Source organism: Fundulus heteroclitus, unplaced genomic scaffold (assembly GCF_011125445.2).
Source record: "Fundulus heteroclitus isolate FHET01 unplaced genomic scaffold, MU-UCD_Fhet_4.1 scaffold_169, whole genome shotgun sequence".
NCBI lineage: Eukaryota > Metazoa > Chordata > Actinopteri > Cyprinodontiformes > Fundulidae > Fundulus > Fundulus heteroclitus.
The window spans coordinates 336,970-362,780 of record NW_023396581.1 but is presented as its reverse complement, the minus strand read 5'-3'; the positions used below and the strand labels follow the sequence as shown (position 1 = coordinate 362,780).

The following is a 25,811-nucleotide window of genomic DNA, read 5'->3' as shown; positions in this document are numbered from 1 at the left end:
AAACCCAGCAGATTTAACTGGTGTGAAACCCACAAAATCTCCATTACAAAAAATAACTTTCACTCCAGACGCATTACTATGGGAGATTACAATTTTTTTCCTTTTATTTCAGTTTTATTAAGTAATTGATATGCGGTAAAGTTGTGAAGGCAGAGTTAAGGTGTTATTAGTTGTGTACACAGGGCTGAGCCGTCAGCCTCAGCAAGCTGCTTTTTGCACCCAACCGGGAACTCCAGTGTGAGCCGGAGACAAAAATCAAGCGCTCCTTTATGACTGCTACACACCTGCAACTACGGAGGGAAATTAGACCTTCATGCTACCACTCAGGAAGGAGAACCAACATAGCTGTACAGAAAATGGTAAGAATCCTCTTATTTTAACGGAATCCAAGTTGTTATCTACATGCCTTTATCTACATAGCACACAGTTAGATATTCTTTTAAGTGCTGTTTACACTTATTGATCTGTAAAAGCTCTGTTTCAATCGAGTTTCACTAGGATAGCTTGCTGAAATTAGCCGAGCTATAGCTAATGAGAAGCATGCACATTTTATTTCCCACCTATTGAGGTCCAGCAAAAAAAATAGAGATGAAAGCAACAATTAATGAAAATAAGCTAAAAATAAAGCTAGTTAAAAATTATTTTGTTAAATATGACTGCTCACTAAAAGGATTCAAATGCAAAATAATAAAAAAAGTTTGAAAGCTGCAAATCTAATAGAACAGAGATCATGAAATACACAAGTTATTTCAGTAAGCCTGCTTGTGTTATTGAAAAGGGTATAAATGTTTACATGTGTTCTAATGGGAGATGATAGACATGGTCAGCTAAACTGGTTGCTTCTGCTGGGATAGGGCCTGAAGACCACATTACACCAGACTGTATATTCTTTGTAGAATGATAAAGGTTTGGGTTTCTTTGTCTTTTGGGGAGTCACTGAGTCATGAGGTGTGAATTAGGAACTAACTTTGACACTGCAACTTTGTGAGTGGGGGAGCCTGTTTGAAAAAAATGAATTTCAGGGCTTTGACTTCTAATCATTACATTTTTCCCCCATAAATGGCAACCAGAGTTTTGGAGCCAGTGCAAGGAGTGCTGGTGGAGTGCCTGTATTGTGGGAGGAGGTTGAGATGTCTACGCCTAGCTGTCCCAGTACACAAGGTAAATTATCACAGGGAAAGACACATTAGCCCACACTATGTTTCTCACTTGTGAGTTGATTTCCATAAATATTTATATTAAATTAATACAATTTGGGAAAGACCTACATGTGAAAGAGGGGATGTTTAAGAAGAAGTTAATGAAAATATTAGAAATTATTCTTATTCCACATGCTTTTAGTTGCCTGGATGAAGGTACTATTTATATCTGTTTTTGTTTGAGTAGTCAGTCAAGTTATTCTTGTCAAACCAAAACAAAAAGCATATATGTCCTTCAGCAATTTAATTTCAAATTCAAATTGTTCATGAATATCATAAGCAATAAAGATAAGTGATGTCATCTCTGATGGAGGAACAATGTTTTGGTAGGATCCAGTACAACTGCTTTACTCTTTGCATGCATCCATTGTTTTTTTCATGGCTTATTCAATTATGTATAGTCTAGTTGTTTATGAAGGACTGAAGCTTACATGATTAAAAATAATAATTTATTTTTTTCTTACTCAAAATTTTTAAAATTCCTGGTGTCCTGTTCTTACTTTATGCAAATGAGGAGGGCAGCCTTCTTAGTCCAGCTGCTCTACTATTAGTCAATAAACAGGAGGGAGAACATAAGCAGATCAATTGTTCATGTCTGTGCTTTTGGCTTTAATTTAGCAACCTAAGTATAGTAGTAGGACTTCACTTTCTCTCAAATAAGATGTTCTCCAGAAATGATCAAAAGCAAGGGATGAAAAGTTGATCTGCACATGAATCCTGCTCCCTCCAGTTTATTGACCAATAGTAGAGCAGCTGGACCAAGAAGGCTGCTGGCCTCATCGGCATAATGAGGCAGAAATGCATAGGGCTAAGTGAAAAGAGAAGATGGGAAATGTAAAAACAATATAATGCTTGTATAAGGAAAAGGCAAAACAAAATCTACACATTTGATGAAAAGCAAACACACACACACACACACATATATATATATATATATATATATATATATATATATATAGTTTGAGAAGACCAAATCTAGGAGATGCACAGCCTCTAAATGGCTTCAAGGTGGTATTGATGTTTCATTAAGTGGTTCATGAATTAAGTCTTTATCTTTTTTTATTTTAGCCACTGATGAGGCAAATGGGCTTGATCCTGAACAGATGCAAAAGGTAAGTGTGCCTATTAAGAAATTCCAATGATGTGACTGCATTTCAATTTAGTTCTTGCTGGCTTGTACTCTTCATACTGTACAGTTGATTTAAATGTTCTGAATTTAAGTTTGGAAAAGTTGCTTCCTAGTTCACTTAACCCCCACTGATTATGACCAAAGGATTAATTAGTATTTTCAATAAGATTTTACAATTCCTACAGTGGTGAAATCTATTTTCACTGTAGAGAAGTTGCCTATATTGGTATGCAGAGAAATGCTTGAAAAATATGAACTGGAGTAAAATGTGATTTGTCTAAATTCCCTGAAATGTGATTTAAGCTTTTAGTATTGAGTTTGGGCGGAAGCCTTATCTTGAAAACAGGTCTTCATCCAAGTTGGCCTTTCCAAGTTGGCCTTTCAGGTCCAATGCAGATGGTATGTCTAGATCATAGATGATGGAAATCAGTCCTGTTTAGACCTCTATCATTTAAAAAATTGATTTTTTTATGTCCCTACTGCTTCACTTTTTTTAAAATTGATCACAAGCAGTTTGAGACACATGAGATAGCTATCTGTAATTAAGCTGTTGAGTAGATAAATGCCTAAAGCAGGGATCAGCAGTTCCAGTCTCTAAAGGCTGGTGTCCTGCATGTTTTTTGATGTTTTTCTACTCCACCACACTTGACCAAAATGGATCATTAACAAATGTGTGATAACAAGCTATTGGAGAACCATTTGTTTCGGATCAGGTGTGCTGCTGTAGGACTAGACTCACTGATACTTGCCTTAGTTTCACCTGGGTGCATCATTTTCATTGTGATCAGGGTTTAGTTCCTCCAAGGTCTTTTGCTGTTTCCAGTCTTTTTCACTTCATAATGTGGACATTTAAAAATGCTTGGTTTGGTGTTTTATAGGACCAAAAGCCTCACTCTCGTCGTCTTGTGATACTCAGAGCACATCATGTTAGATGTGAGGCTCGTTATGAGGCGGCCTGTGTAAAGACAGCAATTGAAGAAAACGAGTGGACGTCTTCTCTGCATCAAAAAGGTTTAATGGTTAGTTTTGCTTCACTTTTTTTGTGATATACATCCCAGAGATAACTGTTATGGGTTTGTCTTCAGTAAATGTACCAGTGTATGTGAGGCTGTTTTGATTTAAGATTTGTAAAATATTTTTCAAAAGGAGTTTCAAATATCTTGTACCCGCTATAATTATGAAATCAACTCAAATTTAGACCCCTTCCTGTCAGCCTACTGTGTTGAAAAAGCAAGCCACTAGGGCCATGCAAAATAGAAAAGATAAATAAATACAATTTAGAAAACCATAGCTAATGCTGGATCAGAGAGTCTTTTAACCTAAACTTGAATTTGAATTAGTTGGTGATGGATATCAAAATCCAAAGCTAATTGGTGGTGGTCATTTTTTTTGTTTTTGTTTTGTGTTTTGTTTTTTTTACAGGCACATCTGATCATAGCAAACTTAGCTTTTGGAATATTTGTGATACATTAGGGTGGTTCGCTACATGGTTTGTATTAAATATATAAGCAAGGTATTTGCTTTATTTCCCCACCCTATGTTAGTTAAGTTGACAAAATGTGTTGGCCAAGTGATCAAGTGACCATCAAATCCAGAAACTCCAATTTAATCTCAAGGACCCTTTGCATTTTTGTTGCTGTTGAGAACTGACATCTTAGGAATTTCCAAATACTTTGATACAGTTAAAGTTAACTTTGTAGCTCTGTTGTTAGTTATTACATTTCATGTAGGGGTGGGCTAATTAACTGTTGAGCTTCTCAATTTTTAGCAATCACAACAGTCATCCAGCGAGAGTGACGATTCCATCATCCTTGGTCCAACGCCAGCTGCAGTAATCCAGGACATGAGCGTGCCAGAGCTCACAAGAACCAACAGTGTGATTGTAAGTTTATCTACAAGCGTCATTGACACTAAAAAGGAGGGTGACTCAACTGAGAGGGATGCTGCAACTTCATCTTCTAGATCATCAGGTATGGATGAAATGTCAAACAATAGCTGTATTCCATGACAGTTTTGAACAAAAGAAAATACCTGAAAGTTTGAATTAGTCAATGCTGCAGAGGGTCGGTATTTCCATTTATCGCTGTTTTTCGAGTGCAAGTGTAATTGTTGTAACTCTCTGCATCTCATCCTGTGAGACTTCTCTTCAAAACAATGTAAAAGAAAATCTCAACATTGAAGAAAATAGACTAAAACATAAGTAGTCTGAGAAATTATTGTGATTAATGCTACAGCTGTTAAAGGAGAAGTCTGGTCAAAATCAGTATTCAAACTGCTGAAAGTACTTTAAATATAAAATTATTACATACTGTTCAATAAATTATAAGCTTTTTTAGTTAAGAGTAATTTTCATTTGAAGGTCCTTTTATGGGGGCCGCCATCTTGGTGAAGAACAGTACTGCCACCTCCCAGTTTGTGACGTCAGGTCGCGGGATCGGCTGTTCAGCAAGTCCCAATGCCCTATCTGCCCCCTTGTAAATAAATACCCGTTTTCATGCCGAAATATTTTTTAACCCCTTAAACAAAGGTAGACATGATATTAAGCATTTATATTTAAATTAATACTAATTTTACATTTTAGAGACATAAAAACACAACAAATAAGCATTAGAGTACGGTTTATGGGTTGGGTTCTGCAATGTTATAAGATGAGTATAAAACTCATCTTTAGAACCAATCTCTGCTCAAAATGGGGATCTGCACCGCATAATCTACTTTCAGCAGTTATCATCAGTTATTGCAACCGTAACTGCAGAAAACAGATCGGCTCATTCCGAGTTTACTCTGTCCTCCTGTCAGGATGAGCTACAGTGCGTTATGAGGAGGAGGGATATTTCATCGTCACTTAGTTTAGACCCCAAACAAGCCACTTCACTTTCAGAAACAAGCCCATAAAAACCTGCATCCCGCCACTCATTAAATTTACAAGCGACTTTAGAAAAAATAACACCAAAGTCATAGAAATTAAGTGGGATTCGCCACAGTGAGCACTCTTCCTTAGTGTGTTGTATCCCTCCGCTGCTATGGTCGGGTAAACAACTGTTACCAGAAATTCTATCTTATAAAAAAGAAAAACGTACCTAAAAGTCTCACTCTCATGTAATCTTGAAAACATTCTTCTTCCAAATGTTGGCTACAGACGACGTGTTTTCTCTCTCGCCAGAAGTACGATGGCAAATCCTCCCTCTTCAAGTAGGTATTCCAACAAAACAGCCCATGGTGGATCATGAATAGGAAAGGTGAAAAAAACGAATGTTTTTTCACCTTTTACCTGATGTATTGGAACATCCAACGGCCATGCACGTGAGCATTGTTGCTTCAACAATAGCTCTCGCAAATTTCAATGGTGAAGTCCTCTGGAAATCCGAAATAATTGTTTCTGAACGCAGCTGTGTACAACAGCTCCTGTTGAGTTTGCTTGTAAAGCACGGAGATCTACCGTTGGCTCTCCGCGATTCTACGTCACAGGATATGATGTCAGGCGGCCATCATTGCCCATATTTGGGCAATAATGACCGCCCCCGTACACAGTGATCCAGATACAATTTATGCTTTTTATTTTCTTATTGATTAACGCTAAATTAATTAAATAACCACGAACAAATTAGTTTTAGTTTTAGTTAATGATCCCCTGATTTTTCCTTGTTGACCGGACTTCCCCTTTTAAGATGATACAGCAGATGATCATTAAAAAAATTATTCAGATATAAAGCCTTTATGTAATGTATAATGATTAGTTAGTGTATTTATGCGTATTTATGAGGCCAAAAACAGTTGGAAATTCGATTATGATGACTTGAATTGACTGATGTCACATCCAGCACTCCCCGAGATGTGGATATATGAAAAACACTTTAAGTGAATAAGGATATAATAAAATCCCCTGAAAATCCTCCTATTCCGGAGGGTTGTAATTACTTAATTAGTGCAGTTTCCATTAAAGGATTTTGAATTTTTACATTTGGTTTTTACTCAAATATAGGGATCTTGGAAACTTAATGATTGAAAGACTTCATCCATAAAAGAAAGAATGTTTTAAAAACTTTTGCTAACAGGGCCAAACTAAATATTGATGGTGAAAATTAGATGATTACAATGTCAGCAGCTTCTGATTAAGTGCTATTAAGAAATTTGCAAGGTCAACTGTTAAATTAGTCATTCAAAATGCTTGTCTTAAAGCAAACATACTGACTGCTTACTGTTGAATGCTCATTTACCTAATAGACCTGCCTTATTTAGGTCAGTTTGGGGTGAGAAGGAGATGCACAACTAAAGTTGAAAAGAACAAAGATCTGCCTTCAGCCAAAGGTAAGAAACTTTCTGAGTAGAAATAAAATTACATTGTAAATTTCTAATAAATATTGGACCTTTAGAGGACACACTGTCCGTTATTATTACTCTTCTTCAGGCATGCTCTTTTTGTCTTCTATAATTTATATATAATCTATATAGGTTTTCAGTTTACTCTGTACCTGTGGTCTCATTTAAAAAGGAGTAAAAGTGTGTGTACGCCCATATGACAAAAATGACAGGCGCACACAAACACATAGTTTCACTTTATAGATCCCAGCTGCACTTCAAAGTTTGTACAAAAGGTTCCTCCTCATGTTCAGGTGTATTTAAATGAGCCAGCTGATTAATGTTATTTCATGGCAACCACTAAGAAAAGAGCGGGGGGAAATCTATTTTACTGAGGCAGACATAGGTGTTTTGGTGAGGTGGAGAGTTGACAACACATCCTATTTGGCAATGGTGTGACAAACAAAAACAAATTTAGACCTACTGCGTGGCAATATGTTGCCACTACACTTAATGCAGTGAACAGCATAGAGAGGACCATGGCAGAAAGAAAAAAAGTTGTCGGATTTAAAGGTGGAAGTAAAGAAATAAACAACAAAAATTAGCATGCTACACCTTGATGTTTTTGCACATTCATGATATAAAAGCGTACTCCCGGCCCTCCGAGTTGTTAACAACTGTAACTGAATGGGGAGAGTGTGGTTCAGTCATGTCGGTCTCTCCAATATTTGACCCAGTTCAGCATATAGAGAAAAGAAGAATGCACTAGGGCAGTCTAAATGGGCTTATAAACCAGTCATCATGGATCAGGAAATCTTTGTGATCCCTGAACACATGTTGCCTCATAATTCTTTCCATCTTTATAGTGTTCCAGCAGTGCCAATGCAAAATAGCCCAGCTTTACGTACAAAATATTTTATGGTTTTATTTATTTTTTATATTCTGTCCTAATATCTGTTAATTTGTGGAACATAACACCCTGGTGATCCACGGAGATAGGTAAAAGGTGATTAAAAAATGTTATTGTGCAGACTTTGCTTTAAGATTTGAGTGGGCTTATTGTTCTTTTTTTGTTGTTTATGTGACAGGTCCTCATGTATAGTTATGGCTTACCAGCATATATCACACCACAGTTTAACATGCATAGAGTCGATCTATGATTAAAGTCTGGAGATATATTTAACACATGAGAGGAATTATCCAGCAGCTTGGCTGCAACTCACCATTTTAACATCTGCATTAGAAATTCCCCATGTCCAAATTTTGCATATGCATGGGTCAGAGTTGGCGTGAGGAATCGCACATTTTCACATCAAGTTTCTGTTTTATGAATAAGAAACTTTTAATAGAAAGTGGCGTATGCAAGTCTTAGCCTCTGTTTTGTGCATATGCAAGCTTTATAAATGAGACCCGTAATGATTTTCTCAAAGTTGCATGTATACTGAGTTTTGTTTCATTTAATAGAAAGATCAGATGACGAGGTACCAGTGGCCATTGAAGTCTCTGGAAACTCTAACACAACTAAAGGTAATTTCTCTTCAAAGTTTGATTATAAGTGGGTAGAATCTTTTAAAATGTTTCCAGAAAGACAATCCTCAAAATTAAAAATTACTTGACTTCTAATTGTTATATCCATCCATCGATGTTCTGACCCACTTAATTCCTCATGGGGTCACAGGGGTTGCTGGTGCCTATCTCCAGCGTTCACTGGGCGAGAGGCGGGGTACACCCTGAACAGGTCGCCAGTCTGTTGCAGGGTGTACCCCTAATTGTCATAATAAAAAAATTGTTATAATAAAAAAATTGTTATAATAAGAAAATAACACCCATCGGGTCCAATGTCCTAATAGCTTTTCTCCCTGTAAGCCAGGCTTGAAAACACTTTACTTATTTTTACTAACATTTGCTGTCACTATTCATTAAATACTTCACATTAACAGATGTAAACCTATTTCCAATATTACCCCCAGTTGTAATTGAACTAAACAATTGGGAAATTAATGAACAGTTCACAACACTTTTTGGTGTTAATCTGAGTTTTCCCTCATTTATCAGCCTGATGAGGATGTCTCTACACAAGATAGCTTATTTTTTCTTCTGACTGTATACCCTCAAGCAAATAGTTTGGTTTTATTTCTCTCCCCCACCATCAACTATCCACCATCATTCCCCCGAAACCTTCTTATTGTTTAAATCCTTTGGAAATGTCATATATATATATTGACCAATTTTGTTGTTTTTGAACATCCTTTGACCCCATCTTTTTCTTATAGATACTTTGCACAATGACTTTTCTATTGTATTACTAATGCTTTTAGAATAGCTGACAATACTTGTCTTCATTCATGAATAGTTGTCAGCATCACTAGTAATACCCCCTCTCCCATCAAAAAATAATTTTACTGCAGTGTACTACTGTGATGAAGAAATGTTCCGTGATAACTTTATAATTTGCCCTGCCACAAAGATGGAAATATTTTGGATTGCAGAAAACTTAGTGTGGCGTGAATAGGCTGCTCACTCTTTTGGCCGTGTTCTCACAATCACAACAACATTATCCTCGCTGTGTTTTTGTGTGTGTGTCCAGTCATATTTCTGAAGCCTAAAAAGCCTCTCTCTCTGTGGGGTCCTTTGGTTTGTTCCTCACACCCTAACTAGACAGAGTGTATCACACCGTCCACATGCATGCACATCAGCCTTTCCCATCCCCAATCATATGGAGCATGACTAACCTTCATAAAGAAACACATACTCACACAATGTACATCTTTTTTTTTTTTGTCCAGCAGCACCATTGTGTTAATGGTGTTAGCCTAAAAAGCTGCTTTTCTGTAGCAGATGTGCCTTCATGCTCCTGGACTCTCATTTGACCCAATTTCTCGCACATCTAACACACCCGTGCAAATGCACACACACACACACACACACACACCCCCTTGTTTAATGTACATAGCGAGGACTATGACTTCCATAGACTTCCATTCATCTTCAAGCCTTTGTATGTATTCTTTGCCATAAGATAGAAATTTTGAAATCTATTCAATAAAATGGCTTACCAATACAACCAGAAAGAGGAGGCCAGTATTAATGGTTAGCAATAACAAGGTTACCAGGTACTTAATTAAATTAGAATTTATAAATATTTCTTAACCCCAAAAGAAAAATTAAAGTTTTGGCTCTATTCTGCAGGTTTCTTCAAAGAACTATTGTAGATTCTGATGCCTGTAGACAGGAAGGATCTTCTGTAGTGATCTGTATTACAGGAAATCGAATGAAACCTGATACTCTGGTGTTGTATAACAGTCTGATGAAGAGGATGTTTGGATCCAGGATTTTTTATTTTTATGCAAACCATTCTTGCACAATTATTTCCAGAGGTTCTAGAGGAGCACCTGCCTTCTTAATCAGCTTGCTGAACTTCTTTAGGTTGATTGCTCTGATGCTGCCACACCAAAAGATGTAGAAAAGATCACAAAAACATATTTTTTTTTAAAAAAAATTCTAATATAATGTGGTTTATTGATTTAAAAGAACACTGATTGCTCATATTTGATATCTTCGTATGTATCTTGGTTTTCCCTAAAACTAAACCCAACAGTGCCACCTGGTGGTTGTCAGAAATGGCCAAGTCCCCATGTTGATCCAAAAACCTGACAGATTTGAAATTTTCTAATTTTGATAAATTTTTACATTAAAGTTGATATTTCATGTTCCAAGGTCCCTAAAAAAATTATAAACCTAAAACCAAGTCTTTAGGTTGTTTAGAAAGATGGGTCCCCACGTGTAAGCCCCTATTCTGTGCTTAAAAAAGGTCCTCATGTTGGAGGAAAAACGTGTATGTGTGTGTGTGTGTGTGTGTGTGTGTGTGTGTGTGTGTGTGTGTGTGTGTGTGTGTGTGTGTTGTGCATGTGCGCTTGTCAGATGACTAACCCCAACGCTGTCAAAGTGTTGTGTTACTGTCACGCCTCTGTCACTGTGACTCACTCAGTGTATAAGGGTGTTTATGTGTGTCGGTGTATGCGGGCATGTCTTGCTATAGTTGTGTGTGCGTGCGTGTTTGTGTGTGTTATTCATTGACTGGTAAGAGCCCTGGGTACATTGACATGACATACGTCTCTGCCTCTCTATAATGTGTGAGCTTCGTCGCCGACTTGCTCCATTTCCTATTGATTTTTCCTAGAAACACATTAAACCTGAAGTTGAAGCTAATTGAAAAAGCTAAAACTATAATTATCTCTATTTTTAGTCTTTAAAAAAGAAAGAAAATTAACAAAAAAAATCTAAAAAAATAAATGAAAATCTAGCTCAGTTCAAAGTAGGTTATAAAAGAAATTCTGAACATTACCAGAAATGAGTTAGGGGTCATATTAAGGTCATTTTATGCAAATCAGTGTCTGGACTTTCCATGGAATTACATTCAAAACTTAATACTTTTGACTAAAAATATTGTAGCCTGGTCCCACTTCTTTCTATTAGAAGAAGGGTGCTCTTTGTCCAAAGCTTGAATACATGTAAGATATGGAGAAAACGACTAAAGGTTTTCTCGGATCTCCAAACTTGACACCAAAGGAGGGTTTTTTGAAGGATGATCTTCACAGTGATGGTGTGTGTTATGTAACACACAGAACGTCCATGAACTTTAGATGCATTGTATTGTATGTTTGGGACATACACAGTATAGTGACATATATATGGAATATACAGTATATTTAAATGGGTTCTGTTATTTACTCTCCAGGGCACATGTAGAAAATTGCTACCAACTTTCTTTCAGCCTTGATCTTGATGCCTTCTCTTTCTAACAAGTTTTTTTACACAGAGTAGAAATATCTGAATTTTGAGCAAAATAATTTTCAGACCTGGATAACAATGCAAATATCTGTTTTTCTAGACTTTATTCCATTCCCATTGACAACATTGTCCTTCCTTCCTTCCTTCCTCCCTTCCTTCCTCCCTTCCTTCCTTCCTTCCTCCCTTCCTTCCTTCCTTCCTTCTTTCCTTCCTTCCTTCCTAGTGTTATCTCTTTCCTTTATTCATTCCTTGTGTTGTTCCATTCAATTGTATTTCCTTCCTTTTTCTGTCCTTACGTCCGTTCAATTCAATTCAATTCAATTCAATTCAATTCAATTTTATTTATATAGCGCCAATTCATGAAACATGTCATCCCAAGGCATTTTTCAAAGCCAAATTCATTAATGTTATACAGATTGGTCAATCCATTTCCTATCTAAAGGAACCAGTTGATTGCATCAAAGTCTTGACAAGCTGCATTCACTCCTGGAGAAGCGTAGAGCCACAAGGAGAGTCGTCTGCATTGTACATGGCTTAACAGCAATCCCTCATACTGAGCAAGCATGAAGCGACAGTTCACACTTCCATGTGTGTCCTTCGTTTATATTTTTCCCTTTTTACATTCTTTATTGTATTCCACCTTGCTTACTTTCTTTCATGTGTAATTCCTTCCTTCATTCCTTGCCTCCTTCCTCCCATTTATTCCATCATAGTATCATCCCTTCTTTTCTTCTGTCCCTTTTTGTTTGCCTTTTTCCTTTTGTCTATCTTCCCATCGCTGTGCCGTCATTCATTGTGCCTTGTTTCTAGATTGTCTTTTGTCTTTCCTTCCTTTGTTCATTCCTTCCTTATTTACTCATTTCGCTCCATGTGTCTCCTTTCCCTCCTTCTTTCAGTCCTTCCTTTCTGTATGTCTCTGCTTTTTGTTGCTTCATTATTGAGAATATGTGAACTGTGGAAAGTTCAGTCTGGAAATCACGGTATTTCTACAATAATAATGTTTGGGAACCCTGTATATAAAATGGAAGGCTTTATTTCTAAGAGATACCAGTGCTTTAGCTGGCCTCAGTGTCATCATCCAGTAACTTTCTGCATATTCATTTAGCTGGTTAGTGTACTTGAGCAGAATATAATCCACACTTGCTGTATGCAGTAAGTGGGATATGGTGGCAAGTCTCTGATGCTGATGAGAAAATGAATAATGATTAGTGAGTCACAGCAGCATGTATTAGCCTCCATGCATGGGTGGGTTGGATCCCTGGCTAAGCTATTAGCATTCTACTCAGCTTGGCCCTTGTATAATGTACAAATTAAATGTGACGTTATTCATCCAGCCCACACGCATGCAGTCTGCACAGATGCACAGATCCAGCATGCTGCTTTATCTGCTTACTTGGCCAGACAGAAACTTCATGTTTCATCTCAGTCCACTAAATCTACCATAGACTGTGGCGTTTTCATAGAATAGGGTATAAGCTCAAACACATGATACCAAACATACCAACAGAAAAGCAAATGTTCTGAGGGAAGAGTTAGTTTTTTTTCTGAAATGAACAACCTTGTTCCCAGCCTCCATTAGTCGTGTAACCCAGTACTGACATGAGTTCCTGTTGTATGCTCCCCCTCTATCCCCTCTATCTCAAGGATGGGGAGTAATCAGAAGCAGATGGAGCTGAGACTGTGTAGTCAGGCTGTTATTTTAGCCCTCCGCACAGCCACTTTTATTTCCTCTCTCTTCGTCCAAAGCCTTTATTCCATATTCAGACACTAATTCCTGACCTCAACACACCAACGCTAGATCCATGTTCCATTGATCACAACAAGCCCAAGTGCTTTTTTTTCTTTCAAAACGCTCAAGATATTGCAGGGGCTGCAGTACATAGTGATTGTTGTTAGAAAGCAAATTACATCATGGGAACTACGAACAGTCTTACTCATTAGGTCACTCCTCGTGTTCCAGCCTCCATCCCATTTTGACATCAAAGGGTGCCCAAAAACCACTGACACAGGATCAGCTTTTCCTCATTTCCTTCAGCTTCAAGATTATGATCAAAGGAGTTTCTAATCTGATCCCAGGTTGGCATTTTAATATCAACTTTTGACCTCACCTTTGTGGTGGTAGGATACTTTTGTGTAGCCTGGCCTGGAAAGTGGGAGGATTCCTTGTATGTATTCATTAATTTGCTAACTTTTTTTGAATGTGCTCAGTATAATTTAGGATTAGGGTCGCCAAACAGTGCTGCAAAAAAGTAGTTGCTGACTTACAGATTCATTCTTTTGTTGCTTTTTGTCACGTATCGGGGGGCTTCAGAAGACCCCTCCTCCCCGTAACAGTGAAATCTGCTTTGCTGCAACAAGCATAAATGCTGCGTGTCCTATAGAATCAATTAAAGAGGAACCTGTCTGCGACAAATAAAAACTGTCTGACAGCAGGGAGGCTGAAACATCTCTTTGAACCGTCTTGTTACTGAAAAGCTCTGTATAAATAAACTTGCCTTGTCTTGCCTAAAGTAAAACATTTAGCCTTGTTCCAAAGAAATATAGGAACATTTGAGAAATACATCTATTGTATCATAAAACAATGTTGTTTTTTTTAAATTAGATTTATTTTAATATTTTGTGATCCTTATAGCCTTCAATTACAGCAATCAGAAAGAAAATGCACAGAGAGAAGAGGGGGCAAAGTTTAAGGTACCAAGATGGGACTCCAGCAAACCATAGTGAGAGCCATTTTCCTCAACTGGAGCAAGACATAGAACAGTGAATATTTCCAGGACTGGCTGGCCTACCAAAATTACTCTAAAATACACGTTGGCCTCTCTTCCAGAAGGTCACAAAAGAGCCCAGAACAACGTCTGTAGCGCTGCAAGCCTCACTGGCCTTAGTTAAACTCAGTGTCATGAATCAACAATAGGACAGAGACGAACAAAAGGGCATCAGTGGAATTCACTGATTCCAAAGGCCGAATCAGTGCTGCCCAAAAGGAACACAAGGGCTCTTCAAATATTTGCTACAAAAAATCTTTATGAGCCCCTTTTGGGAAAATATTATTTTGTAAGATGTGTTTTCCCTATTTTGTTTTTAAGAAAAAGAACGCCACACTGACAGTCCAACATGAAAGAGGTGGTCTTGGCCTGCTTTATTTTCTTAGGACATGAATGACTTGTTATAATTTATGAAAGCATTTCTCTCTAGCAGAACATTCTGAAGAGTTGGGTTGTACAGCAACAATTATCCAAAGAAAGCCCACAAGTCCAAATCTGAATAGCTAGCGGGAAAAACAAGGTTTCGGAGTGGCCTAGTCAAAGTCCTGGCTTAATCTAATTGGAGGTTCGGGCTGTGTGCGAAGGCCTGCTAGTATGACTGAATTTTAAAAATCCTCCAAAAAAGAGTGGACCAAAATGCTTACACAGCGATGTAAAAGACTCATTACCAGTTGCCAATTGCAAACATTTCGTAGCAGGTGTTTCTGCCTTCAAACCAGTTATTAAGTATATTGCAATATTACTTTTTACAAAAGCCCAGTTAGTTTGAGTAGGTTTTTTCCTTTAATTAACAAAATAGTCATTAAAGGAGCAATAAGTGATTTTTCACCACTAGGTGGAGCTTGAGCAGTCTGTAGACCAAAACAAGATGTGTGACAAGCCACACCTGTCTCTACCTCGCTCCAGCACTTTCCCCTTCTCGCCCGTTGCCTCATATGAGACTTTATGCAAAGGATAAAAACACAGCAAAACAGCATCACCTCTCAGAGGAACATGTCAAATCAACAAGTAACTCATAACTTTATAATGTTGTTAGTGAGAGAACATTTTGATCCGATGGGCATGCTATCCGCCATTTTGTACCTGGCAATGGCATTTTATGGCTAGGTAGTAGGTCAGCCCTGAGTGGCAGCTGTTCATGTGCATGTGTGGTCGGCCCGGCTATGTAAACAAGAGACTGGAGAACAACACAGAGAGATAATGTGTGACATTTAGCCATAGTCCATCTAAATAGTTACCTTTAGTTCTTCACAAAATTAGCTTTTGTTTTTTCTATATAAAATAATGAAATTTTCCTTATTGCTACTTTAAAATCACGGTTTTGTATTTATCCGAGTAATCTTGTTTCCCTTTTTGATTTACCTTTCTAAGGCCTTTGACCCTGTGGATCATGGAATTTATTTTACCATAATGTTACATCAGCATGAATCACTGGGTTAGTTTAAAGATTATCTGTCAAACAGCAGCAGTGAGTTCAAGTGAGTGAATCCTCTCCAGGCCTTTATAAAAACTACTGATGGTGTACCTCAAGGCTCAGTGTTGGGACCTACTGTGTTTACTATTTCTATAAATGATGAAGGTCAAAACAAACTTGCTTCTGTCCATCTGTATGCTAATCACACAATTGCTCACTGTTCTACTTGTTTTATTGCTCTTGCTTTTAGGCAGTTGCATTCTACATTTGATATTGTCCAATCACAACTAAAACATTTCAGACTGGTACTGAATTTGAATATAGCCAAGGTGACTTTTACTGGCATGTTACCCTCCCCTCCAACATATAAACCTATTAACTGCTTAATCACATTTCTTCTTCCAACGAGCGATGTAAGATGCCGAGCCCAGCTCCCAGATGATGACACATATTGTGGTGACATTAATGCCAGATCAAGAAGCTGGCTTCTTCATGACAATTTAGCTGGAATAAACAAACAGAGGCAGACTCATTACCAAGTAAACACAACAGAGTGGTGAATACCTCCATCGAACCACCTTCCTGCATCAGGACAGGAAGACAAGCCCGCCTCATTTAGGTTGTGTGTGCGCTGTTCAGTGAGCACAGTGTTCCTGCATTTCCACTTTAGGTTACAGTACTTCCAGCTCATCTCCTTTTACAAGGCTATGCTATGACATAATTACCCTCCGTCAATTAGATCACATCCTGTGCAGCACTGCTGGCTGAGGCCACTGTTAATTAATCATTGGTCCCTAGACATATCTCCTTCTTGCTGATGTCTCAACTACTGTGACAGTGGCTGACTAGAATCACTAAAAGGGCCAACAGGGGAGTCAGTAAGGCTCAGAGAGAATCCCCAAAATATTTTTCATGTACAACATGAGTATGCAATCCAATTCCTACCACCAAAACATAGTTGAATAAAATTCAGAATCCATTCTTTTTCAATAGATTTTTCTGAAAGTGTATCTTGCTCTATCACCAGCTACTAGAAATACAGAGACAAAGGATATTGCCACATTTAAGATTAGAAAATACCTTACTTTTGTGCAATTTAACTTTTTAACCATTTAAATAAAAAATAAACACTCATCTCTTACATGGATGCATGAGATGGAAAGAAAACTTTAAAATCTCAGTCTTTTAAAAAAACTCACATTTCACTAGTCTGTGACTACACACTGTTTGGGGTGATGCACACATAGTGCTACATGTAGCTTTGATTAATCTCCTACATTGTGTGCATGTGTGCTGTCATAATCTGCCAGGGCCATGATCAAAGCAGGTAGGCCTGTGGTCAGGTCACACACTGACTCACATGCACACGACAGACAAACATTCTTCCAAATGGTTGTTACATGCCAGAGTCAAATTAGTCCATGGGCTTTTTAAGTGGCACAAAAGGTTCAAATTAGAGACGCGACTTTGAAGCTCCACAGTTTGCATTGATATTGTGTAGCCCCTTGTGGCTTTGGCCTCTATATCATTCCCGTAGAAAAGACCATGTTCACATCAAAGGTTAACTGGGGCATGTGTACTGTAACTTGTCACCAGCATAGGCCTGATTTCCAAACAGCAGGGAATTGGGACGGGATGCTATGTAGGCCAGGAAGAGGTGTGTAATTACATCAGGATCTGTGGGTTGCTCCCAGGACTCTGTCTGCATATTACAGACAGGTCGGTGATCTGAAAATGTATTGAATATTAATGTTTATTATACTATACTATACTTATACTAACACTATACTAATGCTAATGCTTTACTATACTATGCTTTGCATGTTTCTATCTACTTTCTGAATATCTACTGTTATGAATACACTACTGACTGGCAAAAAAAACAGAAAAGAAATATGACATCTGTGCTTTAATTATTCTTTTTTGCTGGATACATATTCAAGCCCAAGAAAATGCTTGGTATGTATAGCCAGCATGTAAAGAAAACGTTGTGTTCTTTTATTACTTTTATTACTCTATTCTTTTCCTGTGACTTTATAAATACACACACGATTCTGATAGAAGTCAAGCAGCTTACTTTTCCTCTGAATATGTACAGTTGTCTTATTTTGAGAAGCACTGATGTGGTTGTGAGAACAATCATGGAGAGCATCCAACCGTAGATGTGCCTATACATTTTCAACAAAAGAGGAAGAGGTGGTTAGATTGGTGCAATTAAGCATGATATTATTTCGGGCATTCTTAGGTGTTCAGCATGGTGAAAGAAACTGTCTCTGGTTTTAGCAAATTGCGCTGTGTAGCCTTGAGCTAAAGGTAAAAGTCTTAACAGTTTGTGTGTAGGATGTGTGGGGTCTGGAGAGATGTTAGCTGGCCTTTTTCTGATGAGCAGCTCAGTAGTACTTCTTTCTGTGTCTATCTGTGAGGACATCTCAGTTTCTTGGATATGGGGTTCCTAGGAACCTGAAGTGATCCACATCAGATACAGGGTTGAGGATGGTGAGGGGAGGAGTGTGGGGGGTGTTCTCCAGAAGTCCACCGTCATCACCACTGTCTTGAACTGGTTATAGGTGGTTCTGATCACATCAGTGGACCAGCCCATTCACCTCCTCTCTGTTTGCAGCCACATCAGCATGCCGGATCAGACCATTGACAGTGATGTTGTCCACAAACTTCAGTTTCACAGACTGGTCCACTGAGATGCAGTCATTAGTGTACAGAGAGAAGAGGAATGGGAAGAGAACACACCACTGGAGGGTGCCGGTGCTGATGCTTCTTGTGCAGGAGAAGATGCTCCCCAGTCTCAGCTGCTGCTACTGTTGGTCACTCAGGAAGCTGGTGATCCACTGACAGGTGGAGGACGGCGCTGTGACCTGGGTGAGTTTCTGGCGGAGGATGTCTGGGTGGATGGTGTTGAAGTCCAAGCTAAAGCCCACGAACAGGATCCTGGGGTACATCCCTAGATGGTCAAGGTGGTTCAGGATGTAGTCCCAAATTGACTGCGTACCTGTTTCCCCAGAAATCAGATAGCAGGGATTTAGATTGTTGTTTTCACTGCTAATGCATGTCATGACAAATAGACCTTTAAATCTTGTTTCAACCCCCTGGTGTAAAAGCTGTAGCTTCACCTCACTAAAGGTCTAAAACAATATATAAGCTGGCGGGATAATATAAGCAGAGCTAATAATTAGTTTTGGAGACATGTAAAACACTAACTGGTCCAGTTACAGATGAGCTGATCTGTTATTTTATAGCCTATTGAATTACACATTTTAACAGCTGTTGTATCATGGTAGCACCACACCTAGTTCTGATCAGTGGGTTGCTAACTTAGCAGGTAGAAGGGAAGATGAAGCTACTGGCTTCGACATCTATGAAGTTAAGATAAATGTTAAACAGCATTATGAATATCAACAGATTCAAAAGCACCTGCAGCACAAAGCAGACAGCAACGCTGCAATGATTTAAAGTTTTGCCTGTTAATGATGTCCCTACCGAAAGCTTGGTTTTTGATAAAACTTTAGTGTGCATTTATGTGAACATCTTGTTAGCATTTACACTTTCTTCAGTGAGTTTTTTAGCAGATTCAGGCCCTTCTTTATCATAGCAGAGTTGCTGATTAGCCAACCAGGGGCAGACAGAGGGGTGGACCTGGCACTTGTGATATAAATGGACAATGATACTTACCCCTGAACTGTTTTCTTGATCATGATCATCACCCAGCCCTTTGGATCTGTCTGCCTCTCAGCCATCAAATGGTAAATGGCTTGTCCTTGTATAGCGCTTTAACTAGTCTGACAAACTCAAAGCGCTTTAAACTACAATCAGTCACTCACCCATTCACACCCTGACGGTGGTGAGCTATGCTAGCAGCCACAGCTGCCCTGGGGTGGACTGACAGAGGCTAGGCTGCCATACATTGGCGCCACCGGGCCCTCTGACCGTGTCAAGCTTAAAGCCTCCGCCCTCTATGGCTGTCCTCACTCAGCCTCGCCAGACGCCTGAAAAGGGTTCTTCCATGTCCGCACCAGGTATCTTTATTTTAATAAATCTTTTCAAACACAAAAATCATGTTTGGCTGAATATCAGGTTTGCTGCTTATCAGCATATTATAACTGCTATGCTTTACTACACTGCACTTTACTATAACTTACTGTCTGTTGTTTTGCAATGATAGGCCAGCTTATGCTATGCTATACCATATTAATACCATACTATAAGGAAAAGTATTATGCTCTGCTATACTGTACTGTGCCCCACCTTTCTGTACTATATTCTACTCATGAAAATATGTATATTATGTTTGCCTTGGTTTTGCTTTGCCACACTAGGCCAAGCATTGCTATACTATACTAATGCTAAAATCACACTATACTATACTATATTGAAGGGTATCTGACACAATGATAACAGTAACAGTACTAAAGTCAAGGTCATACTTAACCACACTATGCTACACTGTTTATCTTGTACTTTGCTATGCCTCATACTGCACTATACTATACCATTAGGGTTGTTACAAGTGATTGTTTTAGTAATTGAGTATTCTATCGGTTTTTCTCGATTAATCGAGTAATCAGACTTTTTTTATTGACATATTCTTCAGGTTTTTCACTTTATTCCTTTAGCTTATTATGAGTAATTTAAATGAATGAAAAATGCAAATAGACAATCAAATTCCTTTTTTGAATAATAAAATGAAACAGATGTAGCTGTAGCCAAAAAAGAGTTCTAACATCCAAATGTTCAAAGCTCAGCCCTTTTTGGCTGACGTAGCATTAATCCAATGCTAGCTGCCTCTGTGGTGAAATAGTTACTAACACGGAAATGCATACAGCTTTACTTGCAAAATGCATCTTTTGCTACAAAAGAACATTTACAGACAAGAAATGAAAACTATTGCACACTCATCAAAAACGTAAACAGCTAATTTAAATTCAGACATGATAAATCCTGCATCTGTCAACACCTGGCCAATGGTTGAATCTCAAGGTTGTTTGGTACAAGCAACCTTGAGATCCAATTATAAGTTGGTTATTTTCCTGTTGATTTAAAGTCTGTAACCAGTTTTAGTATTTTCAAAAAACAAACAAAACTCTGCTTATGTCAAAAACAGAACTGTAACCATTTTTTATGTTTTTATGTTTCACTGTTTGTTCATAGATTTTAAATGACTATCACTTTAATTCTAAAAGCCCATCTAGGGAAAAGTGCTGCGTATTAGCTGCTGCTATTGCACAATGACGCAAACATGGGACTGCTGTTTTGTTCAGTTTGTCTATGTGGATGTGTGTCTGTCCCTAACAAATAAACTTTGAAATGAAATTTGGCTTGGTTTTCTGTTGAATAAGACAAGTGGCTCTAGAAATCGGACTTGTTAAACAGTCAAGTATTGAGCTGGACATTATTTTAAAAATAGGGAATTTTTCAAAGAAAAATATTGAAAGACCTTTTAAAGCATGGAGAGCTATTCATTAAGGACACTTTAAAGTATTGTTTGACTCAGTGGAAACAAAATATAGCAACAAGGCCTCAGCGACCCGTCTCCCATCTATGTCTTTCTCTTGGTGGATTGTACTGAAACATAATTTCCCCCACAGGGGACAATAAAGCAATACAATTCAATTAAATTCAAATACTGAAAAAGAAAGGTTTGAACCTTTTCCACAGTACAATAACTATGTGGATGCATGTAAGTGTCTTTGCCAAAAGTGTCTCGTCAAGCTGGATTTAAAATAAAAGAATAACAGAATTCAAGATGTTATTCAGAAAGAACGCGGTAATAAAACAATTTTTAAACAATAGTCACAAATGAAAGAAATTCTTGAAACTTTTTAATTGGTAGATAATTTATCTTTAATTTCATGATTTGGATTTTCCTCCATGTGTGATCCCTCAGATGTTAATTTTGCTTCTTTTCTTTTAATACTGCAACAGATGGCAGCATTAAAGAAAATACTGAAACAGTGTATTGTGTGTGTGTGTATGTGTGTGTGTTGTTCTTGGTTTTATTCTGAGTATGCTTGCTGTATTGTTCTGGCTTTAGAAGTAAGACTAGAAAAGGATAAACAATTTTGACAACACATAAAAAAGGATATGTTATGTGTGTTGGATTCCAGCTTGTGATAAATGTGCAAGCGAAGAGGTTGATTGTAGTAATGAGATGCAGGTGGACTTCTTCCCCTGTGGTCAGTTCAGACTGCGCCTTACTCTGATAATGGCTAAGAGTCTTAGAATTGATCAGAAACACTTGTGTCTGCTGTTGTTTTCCATTTTTTCCCCTCCACTGACAGTATTGTGACTTCACTGAACAATAGACGGTAGCCGAGAATACAGAAGAAATGATAAGTGGGGCTTTAGCCAGATTTAGATTAATAATGACATATGAGGAAGTTGACAAGATTTTTTTTTGTTCCCATTTGTTCTTTCTTCTGCCTCTCCTTTCTCAAATCCCAAATAGAACTTTGAGAAAATTAAATTTGAGAAAGCAGACCGCAATACTGTACTGAAACGATCCACTGTGGTTCCTCTGGGACAATTTATATAAAAAGAGAAGCCTTCTTATGCAACTTGCTCTTGTTTTAAGTCATTATTTAGCTTATTTAATTGAGTCAAGTGTTGTAATTACTTGTATTGTTACTGTGTTTATTTTTTGTTGTTGTTGTCAAACAGGTCTCTTGGATCACAATGAGAATGCCTGTATAAATAAAGGTTAAAAAATGTCAGTAACCCTACCTTCAAAATGAACCCTAATAGTTTGAGTCACGCTGGAGGGTTATGTGGATATCCACTACACATGCAGTCTAGGCAAACCCCCCAGCTTTTACCTCACCTATTTCACTCGTGTGTGTGTGTGTGAGAGAGATGTTCTTCTCTCCATCTTCACCTTTCATGACACTTGTGTGTGTGGCCCATCAGTGTGTATGTGAAGTGACAGGCCACATCCTGGGGCAGCTGGCAGGAGCTGGCTCACTGCAAAAGAGCAACACACACACACACACACACACACACACACACACACACACACACACACACACACACACACACACACACACACACACACACACACCTCAGGCCATTCTCCAGTCTTGATTCCTAAACACATTTGCTCCAGTTCCTGCTGAGGTGCTGCAGGCAAGGCTGTTGGGGAATAAAGGAAGGGCAGGATGCATGGAGGACTAACTCTTTACACACTGTTACACCTAACAAACACACACATGGTTATCTATCACCTCTGAAATATGCACAGTTAAAGTCTGCTGGCTGAAGGGATTGGTGCGGAACCGGCTAGCAGTGCCCAGCGTAGCTAACTTAGCTAGCTCCTATGCAGCCACAGGCATGCCACTGGAAGTTGGAAACGTGATAACGCCTTCTGTCACCTAGGAGCAATTACAGCATGGGTTGTTAAAAGTGCCAGAACACTGGTTGGTGCAATTATGGAGGGGAGCTTTCACCTCATATAATCCATGTGAAATATAAAGCTTGATATTGATATCTTGTATATCGTCTCAGCTGCACTTTTCAGTTAACTGTATATTCTGGGCCTCTGGCTACATATTTTAGTTACATATTATGATCTTAGATTTACCACAACACCAAACTGAAAGACGTAACAGCTTTATGTAGGGACAAACGTTTTAAGAGAACAGTGGAAATGTTAGAGAGACCTCAAACCTGTTAGTAAAACACCATACTGCTTCTTATTTGGCTGAAAAAGTGTGCTGGCATTAACTAAGCCATTATAACTCAATTTTGAATCTTTGGCAATACTAATTTGATCATTAGTTTATCACATTGATCTTAATGTGGACTAATCTTTGCAGCTGTTTAGAGATATTGCCTGTCTCACTGTTTTGTTGGAAGAAAATCCAAGCATGTCTGTTGGATCAGATTTAAGACTGGAGTGCAGTCTGTTTATCTTAACCTACCAGCACTGGATACATTTTCCACCAGACTAATTGATCGGTGTGGAGATGTGGGCAGGGGCCACTTATAAATGGGGTGAATTTATGGTCTTAAGCACTTTTCTAGGTATATGCCCACTAAAAGCACCTCTATGTGTCAACTTCCCTCTACCTAGCCATACTCACAAAAACTGTTTGCTGGGGTTCAGTGTCTGACCTACAGATGCTCCAAAATGTGCCAACCCGCCCCACCCCAGGCTCCTGGCAGTGTTGTGTTGTTTAGCTGTTGTCAAGGTTTCCACATTGTAACTCTTGCCATGCATGATTTTGCATCTATTGTCAAAGTGAACAATAGATCACTTTGACTTTTTTTAACAGTTCTCTCCATGCCCTTTTCCATGTCTATGGAACTTAATAGGAGAACAGAGACCTTTCCGCCATAGCTTATTATTTTTCATTATTTGTTAACTTCATATTCTTATCACTTGGATCCTGGAAGATATGATCTTTTCTCTAATTGCTCCGACACCAGAAACACAAACATAATATCATTTTTAATAGGGATGCTTTTGGTCAGTTGCACAGAGTTTGAGTAGTTTGTATGCCTTTTATTCAGTCTCAAATCACATGCATAAGTATGTGCATGAAAATCTATCGTCCACACAATGAACACAAAGTGGATAAATGTGATACGTACGAGGAAAATAGAATTTGCGAGTGAAAAACACAAGTTGTCAGGAGTAATTTCTTTACCATGAGTGAAAAATACAGTATTTGCGAGCAGAAGAGCATCTTTATGAGAAGTTGTCACAAATTACCCAACGGCACACGGCAGTGTGCACTCAACTATCTCAAAGCACGCTCAACTGCTTATTCTTCCCTCACACCTGTTCTGTTTCCCGTGCTTGGATCACATCCACATAATTAATTACAATAAACCCAATAGTTTTTCTTTTCTTCAAAAGACCAAAACATGGAGGTTGTATCTTTAGATTCTTCCCAAAAAGTGGCCGTTGACAGGGCAGAGACTGAGGCACAAAAACGAACTCCTCAATGACATGCAACCTATCCATCGGTCAATCTGTTTGAGGGGTTGTACCTGGTAGAAATTCTTCAGTCCATACCCAGAACCAGTCCTCTATGCAGCTAGCGAAGAACTTGGTACACTAGGTAAAGGTAACAACATGTCATTAATTTAGCAAAATAAAATATTTTTTAATGTTTGAATTCATATACTGCAACAAATGATTGAAAATCAATGAAAAATGACTGGCCACGGGGCTTTTGCTGTACAGGAACTTCCCCGTCTCATATACATGGCTCAGTAGTCCCGTTCAGCTTTTCTGTTGTGGTTATTAGACAGGGCCAGGCATCAGACTATGGGTAAATCGTGGGTGTTTTTTGTTTCTTTTCTTTTATTACAGAGAGTTATATGTTTTTAAAACCATTGTATAGATGGAAATCCTCATGTAAACCAAAATCAAGCTTTTATGATGTAATGGTCTATAAATCTTCTTTATTTAATTACATTATGCCATTAATCAGTCTAGAAGGGTAAATGTAACAGAATTAGAAGCTTATGTCTGATTCATTGCTCCATTACTCATTTTTACTCTAGAACTATAACTTTTGATTCCTGACTGCGTGGTTTGACTTCTTTTCATACATAATACATGGAGTTTTGTTATAAAGACAATTTGCAAAGGTCGGTAATAAAATTTGACATCAGCTAGTATCAAGCAGTTAAAAACTTTTGCCTGATATTCAACTTCTGCTTCTTTATTCCAAATGTGATAGTCTGTCAGACTAATTTAGCATATAATTTTCTCTAAAAGATAATGATCTCTAAAAACATCCCAAACAGCTACATATGTGAGCCACATAACCAGGGTGGAGGGCAGACTGTTTTCTTTCCCACCAAACCATAATATTTGCATTGTGACACAAATGGCCGGCATCTTTTACCCGTGATTTCATGTTACACCCATGTTTGCATTAATAACCTTGTGCAAACTGAAAAATTAGCCGTCAGATATCACACAGAATTTGCCAAAATTAGTTTCAAGTGGCCTTAGCATGGCCCGACGGGATTTAGAGCGGAAGAAAGAGTGAGGCCGCAGATGAAAGTGTCTGGGGATCCCAGCTAAATCAAAAACAAATCTCCAGGAGCGTCGGGGTTAACCCCTTTGGCCGTCAAGGACTTTGAAGTGTTTGGCAGTACAGTTAATTGACAGAGTAGGGATTAGAGAAAGGTGGTAACAATTTAACCTGCGTTGGGAAGGGGCTGAAGGCCAGGGCTTAGTCCTATCAGGT

At 38.3% G+C, this 25,811-nt stretch overlaps 1 protein-coding gene across 1 annotated transcript; it reads left to right on the top strand.

The window, feature by feature from the left end:
* Positions 1-331: 331 nt before the first annotated feature.
* On the top strand, positions 332-9,839 carry LOC118558866. The gene is made up of 8 exons (XM_036129434.1): positions 332-359; positions 1,071-1,161; positions 2,268-2,311; positions 3,207-3,347; positions 4,097-4,298; positions 6,568-6,636; positions 8,092-8,154; positions 9,817-9,839. The coding sequence occupies exons 1-8, from the start codon at positions 357-359 to the stop codon at positions 9,837-9,839; spliced, it is 636 nt and encodes a 211-aa protein (XP_035985327.1). The 5' UTR covers positions 332-356.
* Positions 9,840-25,811: the final 15,972 nt, after the last annotated feature.

What these genes read in the sequence shown, in the direction of transcription:
- LOC118558866 (XM_036129434.1), top strand. An exon ending in TTCATCTTCTAGATCATCAG is followed by an intron (nt 4,299 to 6,567) that starts GTATGGATGAAA and finishes TGCCTTATTTAG; the next exon opens with GTCAGTTTGGGGTGAGAAGG. An exon ending in AAACTCTAACACAACTAAAG is followed by an intron (nt 8,155 to 9,816) that starts GTAATTTCTCTT and finishes TCTATTCTGCAG; the next exon opens with GTTTCTTCAAAGAACTATTG.